Genomic DNA, 19993 nt, shown 5'->3' with positions numbered 1-19993 from the left:
ACTTGGGCTTGCGGCTTTTATTGAAAAACATAGGTACTGCATACAGGTTAGAACTAACCTGGCATTGGTGGCAAGCAAGGTATTGTGTTACATTGGCCTGCATCTGCAGGCATGTCACAATGACCGCATGCGCCTTCAGATTGATCTAAAGAAGCCGTACGCGTTCCACCGCCACAAGATTTGGAGCAAGGTCCCCACGACCAAGTGCAGTTTGTCGTGCTGCATGTTGCTGGTTGAACCAGTAGTGGTGGCTCCGGCCTGAAAGAAAAATACGACATTCGATTCAGACGACCGAAAAACATATATAGTAGAGTAGGGAGAAACGGGGCGCTTTTTTTCTATCTTCTTGTCTTATTTGGTAATAAACAAAGAACTTTCAAAGAACTATCAAATCGTATACCTACGACTTCCATATACCGTTGTAAATTGTTTAAAACACCTTCAGGGTATTTGGACTTTAGGTACAAAAAGTGTCCTATTTTACCCCAACCTACTATATTATTTGAGTGTTTATAAAGTTCTTAACTCCGTGTTAAATATTCGTGAGTTTGCTACACTATTAGCTTACCTGTATTGTAGTGCTGGTTGTCTTGTCAGGAAATTCTGACATTCAGCCAGCATTGTCAATAAAAAGAATAAGAAACTTACGAAGTAAAATTTAACCTTCATTTTTCGACAAAGTTTACATACACATAACTAAACTGCCGTGCAGATACTTACTAAATGGCTAATGTTTACTGTTGTTAATTAGTCAAGTCACGAGCAACACAAAGCGCCGCATGAAAAGAGTTTTGGCTTTTTTTTCTTGCCAAGGAAAGTAACTGTCTACTTTTATATTTGTTAGGTAAGCGACTATATAGAGTCCTAGACGAAGTGCATTGCCTGCTTCGGACTTCGTTATTTAAAGAAAAAAAGAACGCCTATTCTTAAATGTATATGTATAGTAGGGTGGGGGAAGATGGGACACCTTTAGCACATAATATCCAGATATCCTGATCGTGTTTTAAACAACTAACAACGGTCTATGAGACTCATGAGGACATAGTTTCATATTTCTTTGAATCTTCTTTGTTTACTACTAAATTGGACGAGAAAATAGAGTTAAAAGTGTCCCATCTTCCCCCATCCTACTGTGTTATACAAATGAATAAGCGGTTAGAAAAACAACTAAAGCATTTTCAAAATTTGTTTATCCTAACTTTACCTGGTAGGAGCAAGATATTTGATCGTCAATGGTGGTTGTCTGGTCCTCATATTATACTGAACTCTGGTCGATTTGGCTGCCTTGAAACAACATAAAGTCATGGCTAGCAATATACAAACACGTCTATCCATTTCGAAGTCGTAATATTATAACGCTAGAGTCCAAACCCTAAGGTCACAAAGGCGTAAGATGACGTTATGTATCATCGGTAATCGTGCAATACCTCGAGGCATGGAGGCAAAATTTAAACCTCAGGGCGTCCCAAGAATTGTCTATAAAGTGGCTAGTGACGTAATAAGAAACAAAATTATGCGGTTCCGTCGCAAAAACTATTACTCACTGCATGAAGTTACAAAAATGATGGCGAAACAAGAGACGTTTGAAATAGTTTTCAGTGATTGACGTAAATAACTTGATTTTTACAAATATTAACAGTACAAATTTAACGCATAAAAATAGCTGTCTCAGAACTCCTTCAAACATTGATGGAAGAACTGCGCGCAATTGGCCAGGAAGGAGTTAGTACTATATGGCCTTTTTCATTCAAACGAGAATGAATAGAAATATGCCATTTCCATTCATTCAAATTCGCCATTCGAGGTTTATAAACGGCAATATATGCTGCTGAATACTGCAATACTTCTTGTTCTTTATCGAGAACTAAATCACTTCCAGTATTACAGAGTAAATAATAACAATAGCCCAGTTTTAAAAACTTGAAAATTTCTAATCGCGGTGAAGTTTATTATTGTAACTCTACCAGCTTAACACACAGATATTAAACAGTAGCCAGATGTATCCAAACGGCAGTGGCAACGTCCAATTATAAAAGCATAATGAAACCTAATGATATTTTTGCCCCGTTTTTTCGGATACGGCGGATTCTTAGCTGCTGAAATAATGGGTTTAAAAATTAAAAACAAAAGTACACGCAAATGAACACCTTAAACGTGTGGCGAGCTGCGTATGCAGCGTTTGCCAAACTAAGTATTCGAACATACAACCGATGATACAGTGTAAAGTATAGAATGGCGATTCTCGGGTGAAAAGACCCTGGACTTTTTTTGAAAAAAGACGAAAAAAAATCACCGCGATGAACGGAACGCTGAAGTAAAGTAGAAACGCTGTTAGAGCTCGCCTTAAAATAAAACAAACGAAGTCGATTCCTAAAGACAAAAAAAAAGCTTTTTGACCACTTCCCAAAAAATAATAAAAAAATGGAATAAAAAAATCTGTGCACAACACACGCCTTGTTCTTTCTTTTCACCAAACACCAAACCCACGACCTTCGCGCGGCGCTGTGTCTCAGGGCAAGTCAATAAAAACAAGGGCGGCGCAGCCCTAAACCAGTTCGATCCGGAGAGATCCGGTTTTCAGCTGTCTTTGGGAGTTTCGATCTCACCCATGTTCACTCTGTCCGAAGCCGCGTTGACCGAAAATCCTGGAAAAGTTTGTTTTTTAATGGTAGATTAAATCAGTTTACATAAAGGAAAAAAACGAACGATGGTCATCCGTTTCTCATCGCGTGGCAGAGCAACGTAAGTCGGTATAGTACAGGTGTTTTAATTTGTACAGCTCCTGCCTGCTGATGAGTTACCATATATGTAACTTTGTAGGTAAATAATTTTGGGGAGGTTTTCGTTTATTCTGATTATCTATAACTGACGATTTGATCAACATATCAGTTGAGTATTTGTCGTTAAATTCTTTACTTTAACTGCCTTAACGAATATACCAACAACGGTAGCGGCGTCGAGCCGTAAGCGATACCCTACTTAAAGCAAACAGGCGAACCACTGTGCCACGGGGAAAGTAGCCAAATATATATTTTAAACATAGCTAATATTGCACGAGTTTTAATGAGGAAGGAAAACTGGAAAATAACGGATCTTACCTAAGATACTTGGATCAACTTTTTGCAACTTCTTCTGCTTTCGTTTTCCTCTCTTTGTGGTGCCAGTTACAAACTCTTGATCCGCGGCTGTTTGCTGTTGTTGTTGTTTTGTTTGCTGTTGTTGTGTTTTATTTACTTGTTGTGCACCTCTTACTTGTTTTTGCTGTATGTTGAATAAAATATTTACGAAAATAAAGATAAAACACAAAAAAATGTTATATTTCAAAGCCACACATAGTTATATATACTTTCCGTTTTTTTGCAACTGTTATTTCAAAAAAAATACTAATATTTGGTACAAGAGAAAACCCTTACCCCTTGCTGTTGTTTTTTCGCTTGTTGTTGTTGCTTTTGTTTTTCTTGTTGTTTTTGTTCTTCAAGTTTCTGTTGTTTCTTAAGCGTGAGTCGTTGCTGAAGAAAAGCTTCTGCGAAGTCTCGTGCAGGTTTTGACTCTCCAAGGTAAGACGCCACATAGTCTTTTACCTCGTGTGGCGACTCCACGTCACGCAAGAACGCAACGAACGTAGGGACTGTAGAAAAAAACGGATTTTTAATGCACGATTTTTTTTATTATTATCTAGATTAGGGCTTGGCGGATTGGGTGATACAGCTTTGAGGTTCGTGGGTGTGTTCTTGGGCAATACACCTAACGGACATTACGTAACAACGGTCACCAATGGGTTGCCAAACTGGTCACCCAATCAAAAAAGAAATCACCAATAAGTCGCATACGTCCTTAGTGCTAATGAAGGTATGTGGTACATAACAATATATGGTTTAACATGCACTTATACATTACAAAACTAGAAAAGGGTATCTAACAAAAAAAATATATATTTTTTTTGTCGGTAGAATAAAAAATATTATTATTTACAATACTAGTAAAAAGGCACATACTGTCAAGGTTTACTGCTGAAGGAAGCTTTTTGATTTCTGTGTCGCACCAGGAGACAAATGGATCGGTTTGTGCCTCAGTTTGTTTGAACAAGGCAAGCACATTATGGTTCTCATTGTTAGTGTTGTTTGCCTTTGCTTTCTGTTTATAACTGGTCTGAAACTAAATTTTTAAAAGTTCATAAATTTTGTAAAAAAATATGATAACAAATTTTGACTTTTTTAATGTTTGGTTTACAGTACTAAAGATACATCATAACAGTGGTTCTCAAAATAAACTTATGACGTTTTAAAGCCTATTTTTCAGTGGTAAACAGTTTCCGAAACTAATTTTGGTTGTGGCCTAACATATATAGTAAGTTAGATTTTTGCATAAGCATAATATCTTTACAATTTACTTGATTTTTGCATAGGCAACAAATAACAATTTAGTTATTGGTAATTCAAATGAACTTTTAAATTAACTTTAATATTAGTATTGAAATCATATTGCAGATTGGGATTAGATGGTTTATGTTTTCACTCACTTTTATCGTCTAATTAGATAGTACACAAAACTTATTTATAGTAATATATAACCATATTTGTAACCAGTGCATTACAATGTTTATACTGTTGTAACATACTTGTGGTTTGGTGTTGTTTTGCTTCACTGGTTTTGGGTTATTTGCTTTTGCAACTTGGTCCCAGTACGATGGTTGAGTTGGTGGTGGTTGAAAGGTTTGGTTCCCCCATACACTGGTTGCAGCAGAATTACTTCGGCCACCCCACGCCACTGAAGCTTGTAAGCTTAAATCTGGTTTCTGCGGGTTAAAATATGACAGTTGTTGTGGACTCTACGTGGTGGTTTGCATTGGAGTAATAAGCAAATTCTGGCCTTAATCTTAGGTTGCATGGGGACAACGCAGCTAACAGAAATGCTTTACATTGTCTATTATCTTACAGTTAATGTTATACACGTATACAAAATATCAGAAATAACAATATACCAAAAAAACAAAAATATGCTTAATGGTGTACACATGTTCACTAAAAATACAAAAATGTATTGAAAATAATACAAAACACAAAAGAATTAACACGGAAAATTACAGGAATATGAAATGTATAAACAAATACATAGGCAATTTTGGGCTTGTTGTGTTTCAAGCATTTTTATTCTTTAATTTTTAATACAAACTATTTTATAGTTTTAAAGAATATAACACAGCAGATAAAAAAAAGTCTAAAATAGATTTAAATAAATACCGGTTGTGGTTGTTTGGCTTGTCCTCTTTGTTGGTTGCGTGCTTCTTCCATTTGTATTTCCATCAAGGACATTGTGGTGTTGGATGGGGTGGTGGGGGCTTGGAATACTGGGGCTGTTCCACCCCACACACCACGCTGCTGTTGTTGGGCTTGCTGCTTTTGAGAAATGACTCGCATCTGTAAATGTGGAAAAACAACGTAACTGTACGAGTGTTATTGCATGTTATGCAAGGATAAACGAGTTACATTCATTCAATATTTTGTAACTGAATAGTTGAAAAGTGCCATGCAGTTTACAGCCAATGTTTTTTAAACCACCACCGTAGCTTAGTGGTTAGGTGCTTGCAAAGTAACCAAAGTATAACAAGTTCAATGTTCAAACTGATACGGATCGGCAAATGTTTGCTTGAGCAAGAATGTTAACAGCTTTTTCTCTAAGTTTCAACCAGTGGTTCACAAATCAGCTGTGGCAGGATGGGTATCATGGTAGGCCAACTCTGACCTAACTTTAATCCCCTATATCTTCCCATGTCAGGCTGCAGGACCTCACCAACATTATATTAAGGCTAGTAGCAGTAGTTGAAATACAAAAAAGTAACATAACACAGTTATTTTTCTAATTAGTATAAAATTGCAAATAAAAAATGTTTTTTTTGTCTTTTACCTGTTGTTCTTGTAGTTGCCTCTCATGTTCTTTTTTCTCTTGTAGCTTTTGTATTTCCGACACTGATAGTTGTTGTTGTTGTTGCTGACGTTGTTGTTGTTGTTCGGCCCAGTTTGCTGTTGTTGGTAGTTTGATGTTTTTCAGTTGTTCTTGTTGGCGCTGAAAACAGATTATAATTGAAACTGACCCAAATAGTTAACTTGCCATAAACCAAGGTACATATTGAAAGTATTACACAAAGCAATATGAATCTTCAGTGTTAAAATATTGTCAGTCTGGTCAATCTGTCTGTCCCTGTTTTCTGTCGGAAAAGCAGCTTAAAATATCCCAATTGGAATTTATAATATATATACAAATTTTATACTTCTGGTTCTGGTATAGAAGTAACAATAACATAATAACATACACATCAAAAAAGCATTGGTAAATTACACATACCTTTCTTATTGCTTCTTCTTTGAGTCTCTGGGCTTCTAACTCTTTCTGCTTCTTCAATGCTTCTTCTTGTGCCTGGTAGTGATAACACATTATACATCATATATAAACATGTAAGCTCATTTACTCACTTTTTCCTCTTGTATTCTCTTCCTCTTCTCTTCTTCCACCATTTTAAGATGATGGATCCTCTTCTCTTGCTCCTCCTGTGCCTGTTTCTTTCTTTTCTCCTCCTCCATTGCCTTTCGAATCTCCTCCTCTTCTCTCCTGTACAAAAAATAAAAAAGTCAAATAATAAATAAAAATAGATGTTGACTCAACATACCTTTGCAACATTTCTTCTTCTTTTTTTCTTTGCTCTTCCTCTTCTTGTAACTTAGCAATTGCTATCCGAGCTTTGGCCTCCTCTTCCTTAAAGCAAAATGAACAGAAGACATAAGAGCAAGTAGCTTATATGTTAACTTGTTTTAACAACTTTTTGTTTTAAAAAACTAATCTTAAAAGTGTTTCCTTAGTACTTTAGATTTGGTATCAAACTCATACTAAATACATATAGAACAGGTTAAGTCATTATACTAATACTTGTATGTTCTATATGCGAAAAAATATTATTCACATGCTTTATTATTAAAGAAAACTGTAGCCCCTTATGCTAAGACCTAACAAACAACATTTCACGCAAATTAGATAACTTTTAGTAACCCCATGTTAAATGATAATCTTTATATATAACAACATTCCAAACAACCAAACTCACTTTTCTCCTCTGCTCCTCTTTCAACCTCCTTTCCTCCTGCTCTCTACGCATCTGATCTTCTTCTTCTTGAACTCTCCGGATCTCTGCCTGCATCATATTAACAATGGTTGTTAACTTGGTAAAACAGAAACAACCAGGTAATACATTTATACAACATTAAAAAAAAAACATTTTACATTTTTTATATTTTTCTTTCTTCATAATACAACTTTGTTTAAACTATAACTCTACTTTTACAAATTTAAAAATATTAGTTCCACTGCAAAATAAGTATGATCTTTAATTACAAACCGCTTTTCAATAGTAGGCATATTGTAATGTTATTAAAACTTTGTGGGCCAACCTGTCTTAATTCTTCCATCACTTTTTGCTTATGTAATTCCTCCATGTGTAATCTGTGTGCTTCTTCTTGTGCCTGTGAGAATAAATTTTACACAATAGATATATTTCTACTGGTGGTTACTTAGAACTGAGATTATGAGAAAGTACATTTTTTCTCGTATCAATTAGGGTGGTTTCAGAAACTTTAGTAAAATAACCTTTATTCTTTGCAGCTCTTCTTTCTCTCTTTTTAATTTCTCCTCCTCCTCTTCTTGTTGTTTCTTCTTTACTGCAGCTTGCTCCTGGGAGTGGAAAAAAAAACTACTATTTAAATGATGTGGTCAATTATATAGATAAGTAGAAATGAACATTCATATCCAAGGCTTAAACTATGTGTGTACTCGGTCTATTGTCCAGGCAGTTATGCTGGGCTTGTGATAAAACACAAATAGTTGTTTAATCTTTTGGTCCTAGATCCTACTTAAAAAAAAGGAAAACAGCGCTTTTATGTCACACTCTATAATGTTTTTTCTTTGGTAAGTAATCTCTAAACAGTACTTAACAAAAACAAATTTTAGAAGTTACTGCCGTAACCCACTGTATAACCAAAACCACCAATTTTATAAATGTAACTTTGCTTTTTCTGGGTGGTATGGGTAAGCTATGTACTTACCTGTTGTTTAAGAATATCGACTAATTGTTGCTGTTGTTGTGAGGTGACCATAGAAACAGGTGAGGGCCGGCGTAAAGCAGAAGTATCAGAGTCCCATATAGACTGAGTAGTGGTGGGTACACTGTAATATAGAGGTAATATTTGTAATGCCTGGGTTGACATACCCTCCAGCTTATGGAACAAAGGGAATCGGAAGTTTTAGCACTTCGCTGCTGCCCATACAACTGAACAAAGCCAAAGCATACTGCATTTTCTACAATAATTAATAAGGTACCATATTTTATGATGACCGTGAGTGTAGTAACTGCATTTTAACAATGCCAGCAGATATTAAAAAATATAACGCCTAATAAAAATATACATTTGGAAAATATGGATAATTTAAGTTTTGGAAAACATTTGGGGGATTATATTTCACACTTACTCTCCTGAGGATGATTGCTGCATGAAAGCCATGTATTGAGCAACTGTGGCTTGCTGTTGTTGAGCAGACATTGATAAAAACTCCTCTGAAGCACTGAGCTTAGATACGATGGTCGCATACACTGCTTGTTGTTGCTGCTGCTGTTGCTGTTGTTGTTGTTGTTTTTGTTGAAATTCTCTGTTGATCAGAATAATAAAGTTAAAATGCTTTGTATATATGTGGATATAAATATAATGTAGTACCGCAGGATTTGTTGTTGTTTTTGTTGTTGTAAGAGCTGTTGTTGTTGCTGTTGATATTGTTGTTGCTGCTGTTGTTGAAGTTGTTGTTGTAATTGTTGTTGTTTCTGCAGATGCAATTGAAGCTGCATTTGTTGTTGTTGTTGTTTTAACAGCTCAGCTTGTTTCTGTGCTTTTATTACATCAGAGCTGGTGGTCTAGGAATTGAATTTGAGTTTATTTAAATATACCTTAAATAAGGTTAAACTTAATTAGGTTATAGGTTTAAATTTTTGTTAAATGTTTAATACGTGAGCACATGAGTGTTTCCCATACTAATATAGCCACCTGGTTGAAGAAATAACCATTAAGTGTCTGTCAAATGACCCTTGGTGACTCTTAAAGTAACTGCAGCAAGCTTTGATCTAGTCACAAGGCATACATTGCAGCTATTTTAACCACCACGATTTTAGCTAATTTTTTTGGTGTTTAATTTCTTATTTTAAGTACAAAAGGCTGTTAAACAAACAAAAATTTTCAAAAATTGTGTCACCTGTGGTACTGATTGTGGGCCAAAAGGAACAGCCCCACACCTTGTAATGAGGTCACCTAGTGGTACAAACTGAGGATCACACGCTCGCTTAACAAGAAGATTAGAAGTGAAGTAACCTGCCATGAACCATTCACCCATCTCCTGTGAACTGAACGGACCTAAAACATGTTTGGGGTAACATGCTGTTAGAGTTTGGCTATAAAGAATTGGAATAATATTTTTTTTATAGAATAATATAGTCAGATACATCGTATACCCTTTTTGCATAGGTTTATGCCTGTATGCTGTATCAACACTAAGTTAGCCTATTTTAGAGTTAGCTTATCATTTTTTAAGCCAAAGAAAACATCCCATATTAGAATAATCATGCTGAACACCAACAAAACTGTTATAATGATGTTATATAGTAAGGCTAATGTAACAAAGATTTAAACAGGACAAGCTGATGAAATATTTTAAATATCTATAAAAAACAGTGTAGTCTATTGATGTAGCGAATAACTGCGTTGTAATAGCAGTGATACGACATATTAGCAATGGACGTGTTAACTATTTGCGTAACAATAGCAGTTAACATCATTATTTTCAAAGGGTTTTGTAGCAAATCGAATGCTTATGATCATAAATTCAAGAGTTTTTAACCGAGATTTTGGAAAAGCAGTTAATGCCCAGTGTGTTAAACCTATAACCAATGAATTTTGACTGGTGTTTCACATAGAACATAAACAGCTTAATTTCTTGCAGAACACCTTAGGAACTTTTACAGAGCACTACTGTTCCATGAAAATTTGACGGAAAATGGCTGATATAGAGGTTTTAAAAAGATAGTTGAATATTTAAGGCTTCACCAGAGCTGAAACTACATTACCCTTTCAATAAAAATAAATACAAAAAAAAACATATAAAAAATATGTTACGTTCATTCAAACCCACACCTTGCGTTTCCCCTTGGGGGTCTTTATAGAACCACTTCATAGCTAGGTCTGGCACATTAGGGGTCACATTACCCTGGATTAGGGATAGGGGGTCAAGGGCCGGGGGTAAGCGTGTTGGTGTGGGGGTTTCTTCAACCTGGGGTTGCTCATCAAAGTCAGTGAGTGAATCAATTAACTTAAGAGCGTTCTGTGAAATTACAACTCTTATTTACCTCTTTAAAACAATAGCAAAGATAAAAGTAATAAAACAACAAAGAGCAAGAAATCGACAGTAAAATGACAGTCCTTAAAACATTGTAAAAATAAAAAACTTAAGGTATGGGAAAACACATTATTTAAAAAGCAAGTCTGTCAAACCCCAACAATGAACTCAAATTGAGTTGAAAATATTTACTATGCTATTGGAAAAGGAGGCAGAAAAATATTAGTAAGAATGTGTGGATTCTTAGTTTGTTTTGGTTTTATTCAACTGTGCATCCCCTTCAATAAAGTTGATATTATAGACCAAATTAAGTTACCAAGTGTTAAAGTATGCTGCAAACTAATTGAAAGTGGCGAGTGCAGTAAAAAGAAGGTTACTTCCACTAAATAGCAATAACTATGAACGTGTGAGATTTGGAATGTGTCGGAAAAAGTGTAAAAATTTATATATGTAAATATAACAATTTTTTTATAGAATAATTTTCAAATCTGGTTCTTTATTAGTCTTTAGACATCACTTCAACATTATATTAATTCTATATGGGTGAGGGCCTATACTAAAATACACTACGGGATCTTGGGTTTAAGCCACATTTAACCCATGAACCCATTACCCATGCAAGAAAGTAAATAAGTAGGTTGCTGTGGCAAATTTTTTTACTAATTCATGCCGAAAATGACAATGTTTGTCTATTACCCTGTGGTGTATTTCAACAATGACTGCAATTTGTGAAGGTATATTAACACTAATGCTATACTTATGTACTATGTAGTTATAAAAAAACAAGTCATACCATTTCATGATGACTCAAATGGTCCACCTCTTCTTCTGTCTGTTTTCCTCTGGTTTCTGTGGAATTATGATGTCATTAATCATCAGTATGATGTCATAATTACTAAAAAATGTGTGGGGCAACTGAGCATGAGTGCATGTATTGTGTGAGAAACATAATAATTGGTAATTATAGCAGCATTACAACAGTGTGTGGTGGCTTGCTAATTTAGAAAATAAACTCCTAACCCTGTGCTTCAGCTGCAAAATACAAACTGTACTAAAAACTATCTATAACCAATGTAATTCTGCCCCAGTTTTTTTCAATGTAAACAGAAGAAAATTATGTTTAGAAGAGTTTCATTTTAAAACAAATATGTACAAGATAAAATCAAACTTTAGACTGGAAGAAAAATTTTGTGGGGGTAGGTTATTTAAAGTTAAAACACCCACCAAGTGGTTAAACGGAAAATCACAACATTATATGCGATTATCATAATCACAATCAAATATAAAAACTCCTGCAATTTGACTTACTACAACACAGTACCATGCAACCAACATTACCTTCCATGGTTTTATTCGGCATTTTGGTTTCTTCCAAACTTTCAACACTTTTATTAGGTGAAGGGACTTCTCTTTCAACCAGATCTGGTCTTTTTTCTGGTTCTGCTGGTTTCTCTTTAATTGGTGACTTTTCTGGTGAAGTTGGTTCATGTTTTTCATGATCTTTTAAAACAGGTTGGTTGTTTGGGGTGGTAGGAGTTGATCCACTGGAACCATATGGTTTGCCATTTTCTTTGGTTTCTGGTTTTTCCTCTGGTGTTTTCGAACCAGCTAAAATGGTGAAAATGTATCAAGGGGAGAAATTTTATTGGGGCTATAAATTTAACTTTATCAGGAGTTTTTTAAGGGAAATACATAATTTGTGAAAAATCTAAAAGGATATTAACATGCATAACATCAGTAGTAATAAAAGAGAAAAAAAACATAAAAGTTCCGAAAACCACAAACCTCCTCCTCTCCCTATTTCTTCCCTCTCACTCCTGCTCCTTTCTTTCTCTTCTATTTTCTTCAGTGAGCCAAAAGAGGAAGCGTTTCTCCTTATCCCACGATCAGAGTCCCTCGGTAATTTAGGATCCCCGCGTTTACCCCCTTTTTTCTGTGCCTGACAAAACCATAACATTTAATGCAGGTTTTGTGTGGCACTATTTAGCATATGTTAAATAGCCTATATGTTTGAGTTACAAAATGCTGTACAAACATTTATATATATTAAGTTTTTAGGGCAGATTAATTTGAAACTACATAAACTCTGCGTTTTTGCATTTTTGACAATATAAGTCATTTATTTGAAATTGCTTAATTTGGACAAAAACAAAACCGGTGACAGAACACAAAGAGCGCATAAATGCTACAGTTCATAAAATATATCAAAACAACTTATTTTTATGAATACATATAAAACTAAAGAGTAAAAAATTAGATTTAAAAAAAGGAAAAGTTTTCTTACTTGAAATGCACCAGAAGGATCAAATACACCAACTTCACTTTCATCTGCATCATCCGCCCACTCTGGCATCAAACCAGCTTCACTCTGTGCATTAAACATTAATAAAAAATAGCACAAAGCCAAACATAAAAAAGTTATATAATTGTGCATAATTTTTCAAGCAACATATATAAAACTGCAATTTTAAATTAAGTAGCTAATTCTGTTTTAAAGTACAGAACCAAGTCACTATAGCATTTCAACTTTTAATGCACTTTCCCTGACACAGGGAAGTGAGTCACATAAATCTTGTGAAATACTTCACGATGTAATATTTATTGATTACTGCAGTGCAAGAAACTCTCGGGTTGGCGTGTCCACCTTGCCACCCCATGTTAGACGCCTATAATAACTATAACAATGAGCTCACCAACAGTGCCTTATTACATTTTCACTGACCTTACCCACAGTGTAAGAAATAACATTGTTAACCTTGCCATTAGAAAGTATAGAACTTACTTTATATCAAAACTTACATAATATAATTGAAGAAAAAATTATTTAATATATATTTCTAAATTTGCTTAAAATGCTTGCTGGTGTTAATATCTGTGCAGGAAAAGCAGGACATAGACAGGTTGTTTATTTTACTGCCATCCATGTTTAGTTCTTTGTTCTCTTGTTTGTTTTGAAAATAGCACGCAGCGATAATTTTCCATTTGCTCATAATAAGGATTGTTTTAATGTTTTTAAAACTTTGGTTTTTGTAACATTCTACACAATGATTTCTGTGTTCTGTTAAACCAGCTACACAATGGCGGTATTTAACATTCAGAGGCAAGAACAGTCAATAACACTAAGTGAATTGATGCTAAGTTAGCCGTGACAACTATGCTACAATGGAAGCAGCCAGATAGCTTTGTATTGCACTAAAACCTTAAAGATGCAGGATTAAAAATATCATTGTGGTTTAACTTGTAAATAGGCCCAACCACTTAAAATAGTAAAGACTTGTATTTAAAACAGCAGTCAGCTTGATATATATTAAGAATATTGTTGTATGTGCGCAAATCATAATAATAGACACTGAAATCATTACCACCTTAGGGAATTGTGTAAACCCACAATGAGTTTATTTCATAATTTCATGGAATTTTACTGCTATGTTGTTTCCTATCATTACAACCGCTGTCACTATGTTTAATATATCTTTGCATAGGAAAAGAGTCTACTATACATGCACTGATGCACATACATGGATTTCTGGCTTGCCCATTTACTTCATATATAAAATACCATTTTAGTTCATAGGGCTTTTAAGACAGCTTATTAAATAAGTTAATAAATACAGTTTCGTAATTATTATAGGCCTATCTAATAATATATATTTTAAGTTGATTTTTAAATGAATTAATTAAACCTGCATTTTGGGCAGAAGTTAATGGACAGAAAGTAAATAATGCTGTTTGTACTTTGATTATTTAAATCTAATACAACAACATAACTCACATCATATTTATTGCTTCCATAAGACCTGGTTCTGTTCACAGGCCTCCTATCTCGATGAAACGTATCATTAGACCAACCTCTGTCTTCCCTCTCCCTCCAGCTGCCTCGACCAGGTTCTAAAAAACCACACGAGAATATAATCAGAACAGTCGGGTTATAATTAATCAAAAGGTGCAAAACATAATTTTTGAATTTTTAAATCAAGCAAGAAGGTGTATATATATTTTAGATTTCTACATAAGTTAACAATACCAATTAAAATATGTAACAGGTTTTATAGACTCCTCCCTGTTTGGGGGCATTTTGTAACAAATGATGAGTGTTGATTCTGGTGAACATTCGGAGGCTTGAGTAGGAACAGTCTCCCTTCCAATAAACTAAATTCTTTCAAAAAAATAATCAGTTTGCAATGCGGCAATTCATTAAATCACCAAGGTTAAATTGATACCACCACTTAAAAATAACTTGTTATTTCTCAGCTTCTGACACCCACCTCTCCAACCTTCTTTCCTCGGAGCAGGAGGTCTCCAGTCCGATCCTCCCTCTTTATCATTCTCATTTCCATCTCCACTTCCACGGATCGCATCATTCCTCCAATCATCACTCGCATCAGACCGACGAACCGGTTTCCGAGGAGCCGTGTCCTCAAACGATCGACCTTGATAGCAATGATTATCATGAGAACAAGATAGGTTTATCACACCAGTAATATGCATTTGACGCAATATTAACATGATTTTTCCAGAGTAAGCATGCATACCTTGCATATCCATGTTAGGTTACGGCAGAGGTTGTCAACCTTAACCTATGGACTATTTTCCCATAGCTCCATGTATTTACAAAGTCAAGTAATACAAAAACTGTCGGGTCAACATACATGCACAACATACATGCACATTGTAAATATAAAAATTACAGTTTTAAATATAGCCTATAGCTACCATTTACATACAGTATATATTGTTGTGTAATAGCCTATATAGCCATCTTAAAGAAGTTAAATTTGATAGGGTATAATATATATTCGAAATTTTTGTTTCATCAAGTGCTTACATTGTAGCTAGGGATGCACATTACAGAATAATTAGGTATTCTAGGATATCCTAGAATACTTTAATTCGAATCTAGAATTCCGAATCTAGAATTTCGAATCTTTTTATATTTATAGGAAAAAAAATTTTACGCACAAAAGTCAGTTTATCGACCCTTTTATAACAGCCTTGTTGGATCTTGAGTTGTAAAATGATCAAAAATTGTACTATTGGGTAGTTTTTGCGTCATGAAACGTATAGCAGGCTATGAAAAGACGTTACGAAACGTTTACTCTCGAAAGTCCCACAAACACAAAAATATTTTTTTTCAAAATTAATAACTCTTAAAAATTGTTAATATAGTATATGTGATGACGTGTAATGACATCATTAAACAGAATACCGAATCCCGTAATTAGATTCGAATACAAAAGGATTCGAATCTCACGGATTCGAAATTCTGTAATGTGCATCCCTAATTGTAGCTATACTAAGTTATGACTGTTAAAGAGTAGTAGGATAGGAAGTCAAATAAGGAAGTGAAACTTTTGTGACGTCCAGCATAACATTTCACTGATTTACACTTTCCTTGCAGAAGTTGTATGAATAGCATGTAGGTACAGTTCTAGACCAAAACAACATAGGTTACTGAAACAAAAACGTCAACTGACCATTTCTATTGAACCCTCTGTCATCCCAACTGTCCCTTCTAATGTATTCTCTTGATCCTCGCCCATAAGAAGGACCATCCTCACTTTGACTCATACTTCGGGAAAACATTTCCCCACGCCCCCTGCCCCGCCCACGTGGGGGCATTGAGCGGCCACGGCCCAAGGCAAGAGGACCACCAGGACCCCGACTTCGATGCATTACGTCACTGTTTACTCCCCCAGAAAAGGCACGCTGAGAGAAAAAAATGTTAGAAAATATATCTTGATAATAATATTACATCCAAATAGGGACAATACTGAATTGATTTCATCCATTTTTGGTCCCATATGTCTGTTCAGTTAACTACCACTGTCCATCCTATCATTATGTGTAAATGGCTTCATAAATGCTAGCATTAAAAAGATATAATATACAAAAGGATTTTAAATACTTTTAGTATGTATTAAACAGGATCATTTTGGTAAAAACAAATTTATTTGTACTGTCTTTTTTCCGTAACACAATAGTAATGTATCGACAATAACTTGGTATCACTTGTACCATGCAATTTAACTCATGATTAACGAAACGACCCATTTACTAACTTGATCATCTTCAGTTAATGGTATAAGAGCAAGAGGAGTAAGTGTTTCTTCACTGATAAGGTTTGGTGCACGAAATAGTTCAGAAGGAACGTTATCGTGTTTTTCAAATAGAGCAAGCATTTCTTCCCGGCCATACCTGTAACCATCAGTTCTTATAATCAGTTTGCAAAGTTTAAGGGATGTACAAAAGAGATCAACGGGAAACTTATGCCATTAACCAGGGGTTGGCAACCTTTTATGCCATGAAAGCTACATATTTTTATAACTGTTTTTCCTTGAGAGCCATGTTATATTTCTTTAACTATAAAAACTTTTGAGATTTATTTTAAGAGCTAATGTAGTTATTAAAGAAGCCTATTCTGGCTTTCCACTTTCTCTGACAAGGCATAGGTTTGTATTATATCCCAAATTCTACAATTATAAGATACTTGTTGACTACAAAATGACTAGGAACTTTTAACTTCCAACTGTTTCAATTAACCAAAGAGATAAGGATTTTTAGGACTTACTGCAAATTATAAACATTTCCTAATAAAAGCATGTCACCATTAAAAAGTTAAAAACAGAACACCCTAATACCAACCTATGCTGAGCAAGTTTGAACTTGATTAGAGGTTGTGTGGCTGGGGAAGGGGGTGGGCTTGTTACATTAGAGCCACCACTAGAAAGATCTCGAAGCCTAAAAAATAAAATTGAATTTAAAACAAATGTAGTCAAGAAAACTGTTTCAGAAGCCAAATTTGCAACTCAAAATGTATAGTTACTTGCATTTGGCTTTTCATTACTGAAATCAATCACATTAATTGAGTAATTGCCTATATAAGCAGTCCAAGATTATTATTGACTGATTAACATAATATAGGCCTCCGGACACTGAAACATGGACTTCTTTCTTTCAATTAAATATAAATATGTTTTTAAACGTAGGCATGTTTTAGACAGTCATTTTACCACTATGGCTTCTCTTTGTTTATTTTTTTTCAATATTTGCTACCATAATCGGGAAGACAAATAAAAGTTATTATTATAAAGGTAATCCTTTAGCTGGTGGCCACCTGAAATTTTGGTTTCAAAATGTTCTATAGCCCTCACTGATACCTGCTGTTTAATTTTTTTTCAAAAAAGTCGGGCGTATCGTGTCGAAAATTAACTTTAAAAATGCGCGAAAACATGCTTCTTCACCGTAATTCGTCTGATTTGCGTAAGGTTAACGATTTATTACGTCACAATCGCGGTCTGTTACGTCACAATAGTGGTATATTACATATGTTACAGCCTTGTTTTTTCCCACTGTTTTAACGTAGGAATCAAACGTAACAATACGCATTCTATGACGTAATAATCTAACCTTGGTTTAATTCATAACGGCTGGTGTGGAAAATACGGTGACGCAGCACGATTTCGTGCACTTTCAAAGTTAATTTTCACATGGGACTATACAAAGAAGGCGGAAATTTTTTTCCGCTAGAGGCGGTAATTATTTAAATTAAAAAATACGGAAAAACGAACAAAACAGCACTACAAATTGTTAATAAGTGTAAAACAAATTAATTAAATAATAAAAATACCTTTCTAAATACATAAAACACTAGTAAGAACATATTTCCCACATTAGGTCGGTTATATACGCTCTTTCGTTGTGTTTATTGTCGTCGGGTCTGTGGTGTAGCGGTTTGCGTGCGGTCGTAAACTCTCTTTGTTTCATTTTTACCGGGTTCGAGTCCCGCACAGTGGAATACTTTTTTATATTTTTTTTCAAGTTTTTTTTGTTTGACGAGTTTGGGGTTAGGAGTTAGGGGTTAGGAGTTAGGAGTTAGGGGTTAGGGGTTAGGGGTTAGGGGTTAGGGGTTAGGGGTTTATATCTTATGTGTATAAACCGTAAAACTAACTGCTCCCCATAAAATAGAGAAACGAATTTGTCATCGCTTCCTAGCGGAAAAATTTTTCCGTCTTCTCTGTATAGCTCCATGTTTAATTTTCGACACGAACGCCCGAGTTTTTTCAAAACAAAATTATACAGTGGGTATCAGGGAGACCTAAGGAACATTTTGAAACAAAAATTTCAGGTGGCCACCAGCTAAAGGATTACCATTATAAAAGAGAATTATGTTACAACACATGCAATACCTGTAGTACAACCAATTTTTTGAGACATAATACTTAATTTACCCTAAACTGCTAATGCTTAATTACCCTACGGCTTATATATACTTGATAAAATATTCATAAATCAATTTCATACCATTGTGGACCAAAGTTTAGAGTTTCAGCGGACATTTTTTTGTTGTAAGCACAAGTATCAGATGGGCACAAACAGGATACGTTTGGATATAATCAGGTATTGCTAAAGGAAGATTTATAAGAAGAATACGTTTATATGCTTCTGGAAAATAAAATGGTAAGTATAAAAAAGCTTTCAAGAAGTTTTATGCAGCAAGTCGTGTTTCTACAAGCGAAAATAGTTAATAAGTCAGAATACCAACACGTTTCCGTTATGTATAAAATAAGTATAGTATTATTGAGTAACTGCAATAAAGAACGAGTATAAAAACCTACTTTAAGTTTAAATAAGCATAAACAACGCAGAAAGGACAACAGTTAACCTCATTAAGTATATCTCATGAGAGTACAAGTTTTAACATACAATTTGCCAACCAACACGCAGTCAAAGGCACAATTGCAAACTGCGGCGCTGGGCAAACAGCAAACGTACTTAACAAAGCTGTTACAAAAACACAGTACAAACGCGTGGTCCCTCCATACTATGGTCCCTAAATGTGAAAGGCTAATGCCCCCAAAAAATATTTCTATATAGGGTTGTTTGATACTCACCACTATACTAACGAGGAAGCACGTTAGAGCCTTTATCTAATGCAAATGTGATCCGCCTTTTCGTTTATTTGCACTTGTGTTTAATCAAAAGAAGAGCATGAAGGTGCCGGGCAACGATCCCGGTACCTCGCTAATTTAGTATTTATTCCAAACATATTTTGCCATTTAGAATAATTTAAATGATAACAGTTTGATTCCTTTTGATACATCCTATCAAAGACACTACCCGTCGGGAAAACGAACGCCGGTCTCCCGCGTGACAGGCGTGGATACTCACCACTATACTAACGAGGAAGCCATAACAGCGTTTAGCTAAAGCCAATGTGATTCGCCTTTCGTTTATTTGCACTTGTGTTAAAATAAAAGAAGAGCATGGAGGTGCCGGGCATCGATCCCGGTACCTAGCGCATGCTAAGCGCGCGCTCTACCATCTGATCTACACCCCCATTGCGGTTAAGCGATTTTAATATTTATTCTAAACATATTTTGCTAATTAGATTACTTTTAAATAATAACTGTTTAATTACTTTTGAAACAGAACTCCAAAAAACACTCCCCGTCGTGGAATCGGACCCCGGCCTCGCGCGTGACAGGCGGGGATACTCACCACTATACTAACGAGGATGCATGTTAGAGTGTTTATCTAATGCCAATGTGATCGCCTTTTCGTTTATTGCACT

The 19993-nt window shown here is 35.1% G+C and overlaps 1 protein-coding gene across 2 annotated transcripts; it reads right to left on the bottom strand.

Moving 5' to 3' along the window:
• Positions 1-1927: 1927 nt before the first annotated feature.
• On the bottom strand, positions 1928-18865 carry LOC100184186 (GRB10-interacting GYF protein 2). Of its 2 annotated transcripts, none has more exons than XM_002119482.5 (28): positions 18724-18865; positions 17065-17160; positions 16482-16617; positions 15897-16128; positions 14688-14852; positions 14195-14310; positions 12707-12790; positions 12208-12361; positions 11761-12030; positions 11216-11271; positions 10221-10407; positions 9286-9443; positions 8757-8950; positions 8515-8691; positions 8091-8211; positions 7636-7719; positions 7440-7511; positions 7097-7183; positions 6665-6750; positions 6471-6606; positions 6343-6414; positions 5905-6063; positions 5241-5417; positions 4619-4795; positions 3996-4155; positions 3414-3628; positions 3099-3261; positions 1928-2645 (listed from the first exon to the last, which is right to left on the bottom strand). In XM_002119482.5, the coding sequence occupies exons 1-28, from the start codon at positions 18756-18758 to the stop codon at positions 2578-2580; spliced, it is 3837 nt and encodes a 1278-aa protein (XP_002119518.4). In that variant the 5' UTR covers positions 18759-18865; the 3' UTR covers positions 1928-2577. The 2 variants fall into 2 exon arrangements, with proteins under 2 accessions (XP_002119518.4, XP_026690781.1); XM_026834980.1 differs by having other exon boundaries at positions 4619-4801; positions 5244-5417.
• Positions 18866-19993: the final 1128 nt, after the last annotated feature.

This window comes from Ciona intestinalis, chromosome 7 (genome assembly GCF_000224145.3).
Source record: "Ciona intestinalis chromosome 7, KH, whole genome shotgun sequence".
In the NCBI taxonomy this organism is placed as follows: domain Eukaryota; kingdom Metazoa; phylum Chordata; class Ascidiacea; order Phlebobranchia; family Cionidae; genus Ciona; species Ciona intestinalis.
Note: the sequence above shows the minus strand (reverse complement) of the source record. Positions and strands in the feature narration are given on the sequence as shown.

Bases quoted from the DNA above. Each gene is read 5' to 3' on its own strand.
- LOC100184186 (XM_026834980.1), bottom strand. From the start codon at position 18,758: ATGTCCGCTGAAACTCTAAACTTTGGTCCACAATG. The intron at 11,272-11,760 runs GTAATGTTGGTT...ATAATTCCACAG, and splicing joins GCCGAATAAAACCATGGAAG to AAACCAGAGGAAAACAGACA. The intron at 5,418-5,904 runs GTAAAAGACAAA...CCACATTTACAG, and splicing joins GGCAACTACAAGAACAACAG to ATGCGAGTCATTTCTCAAAA.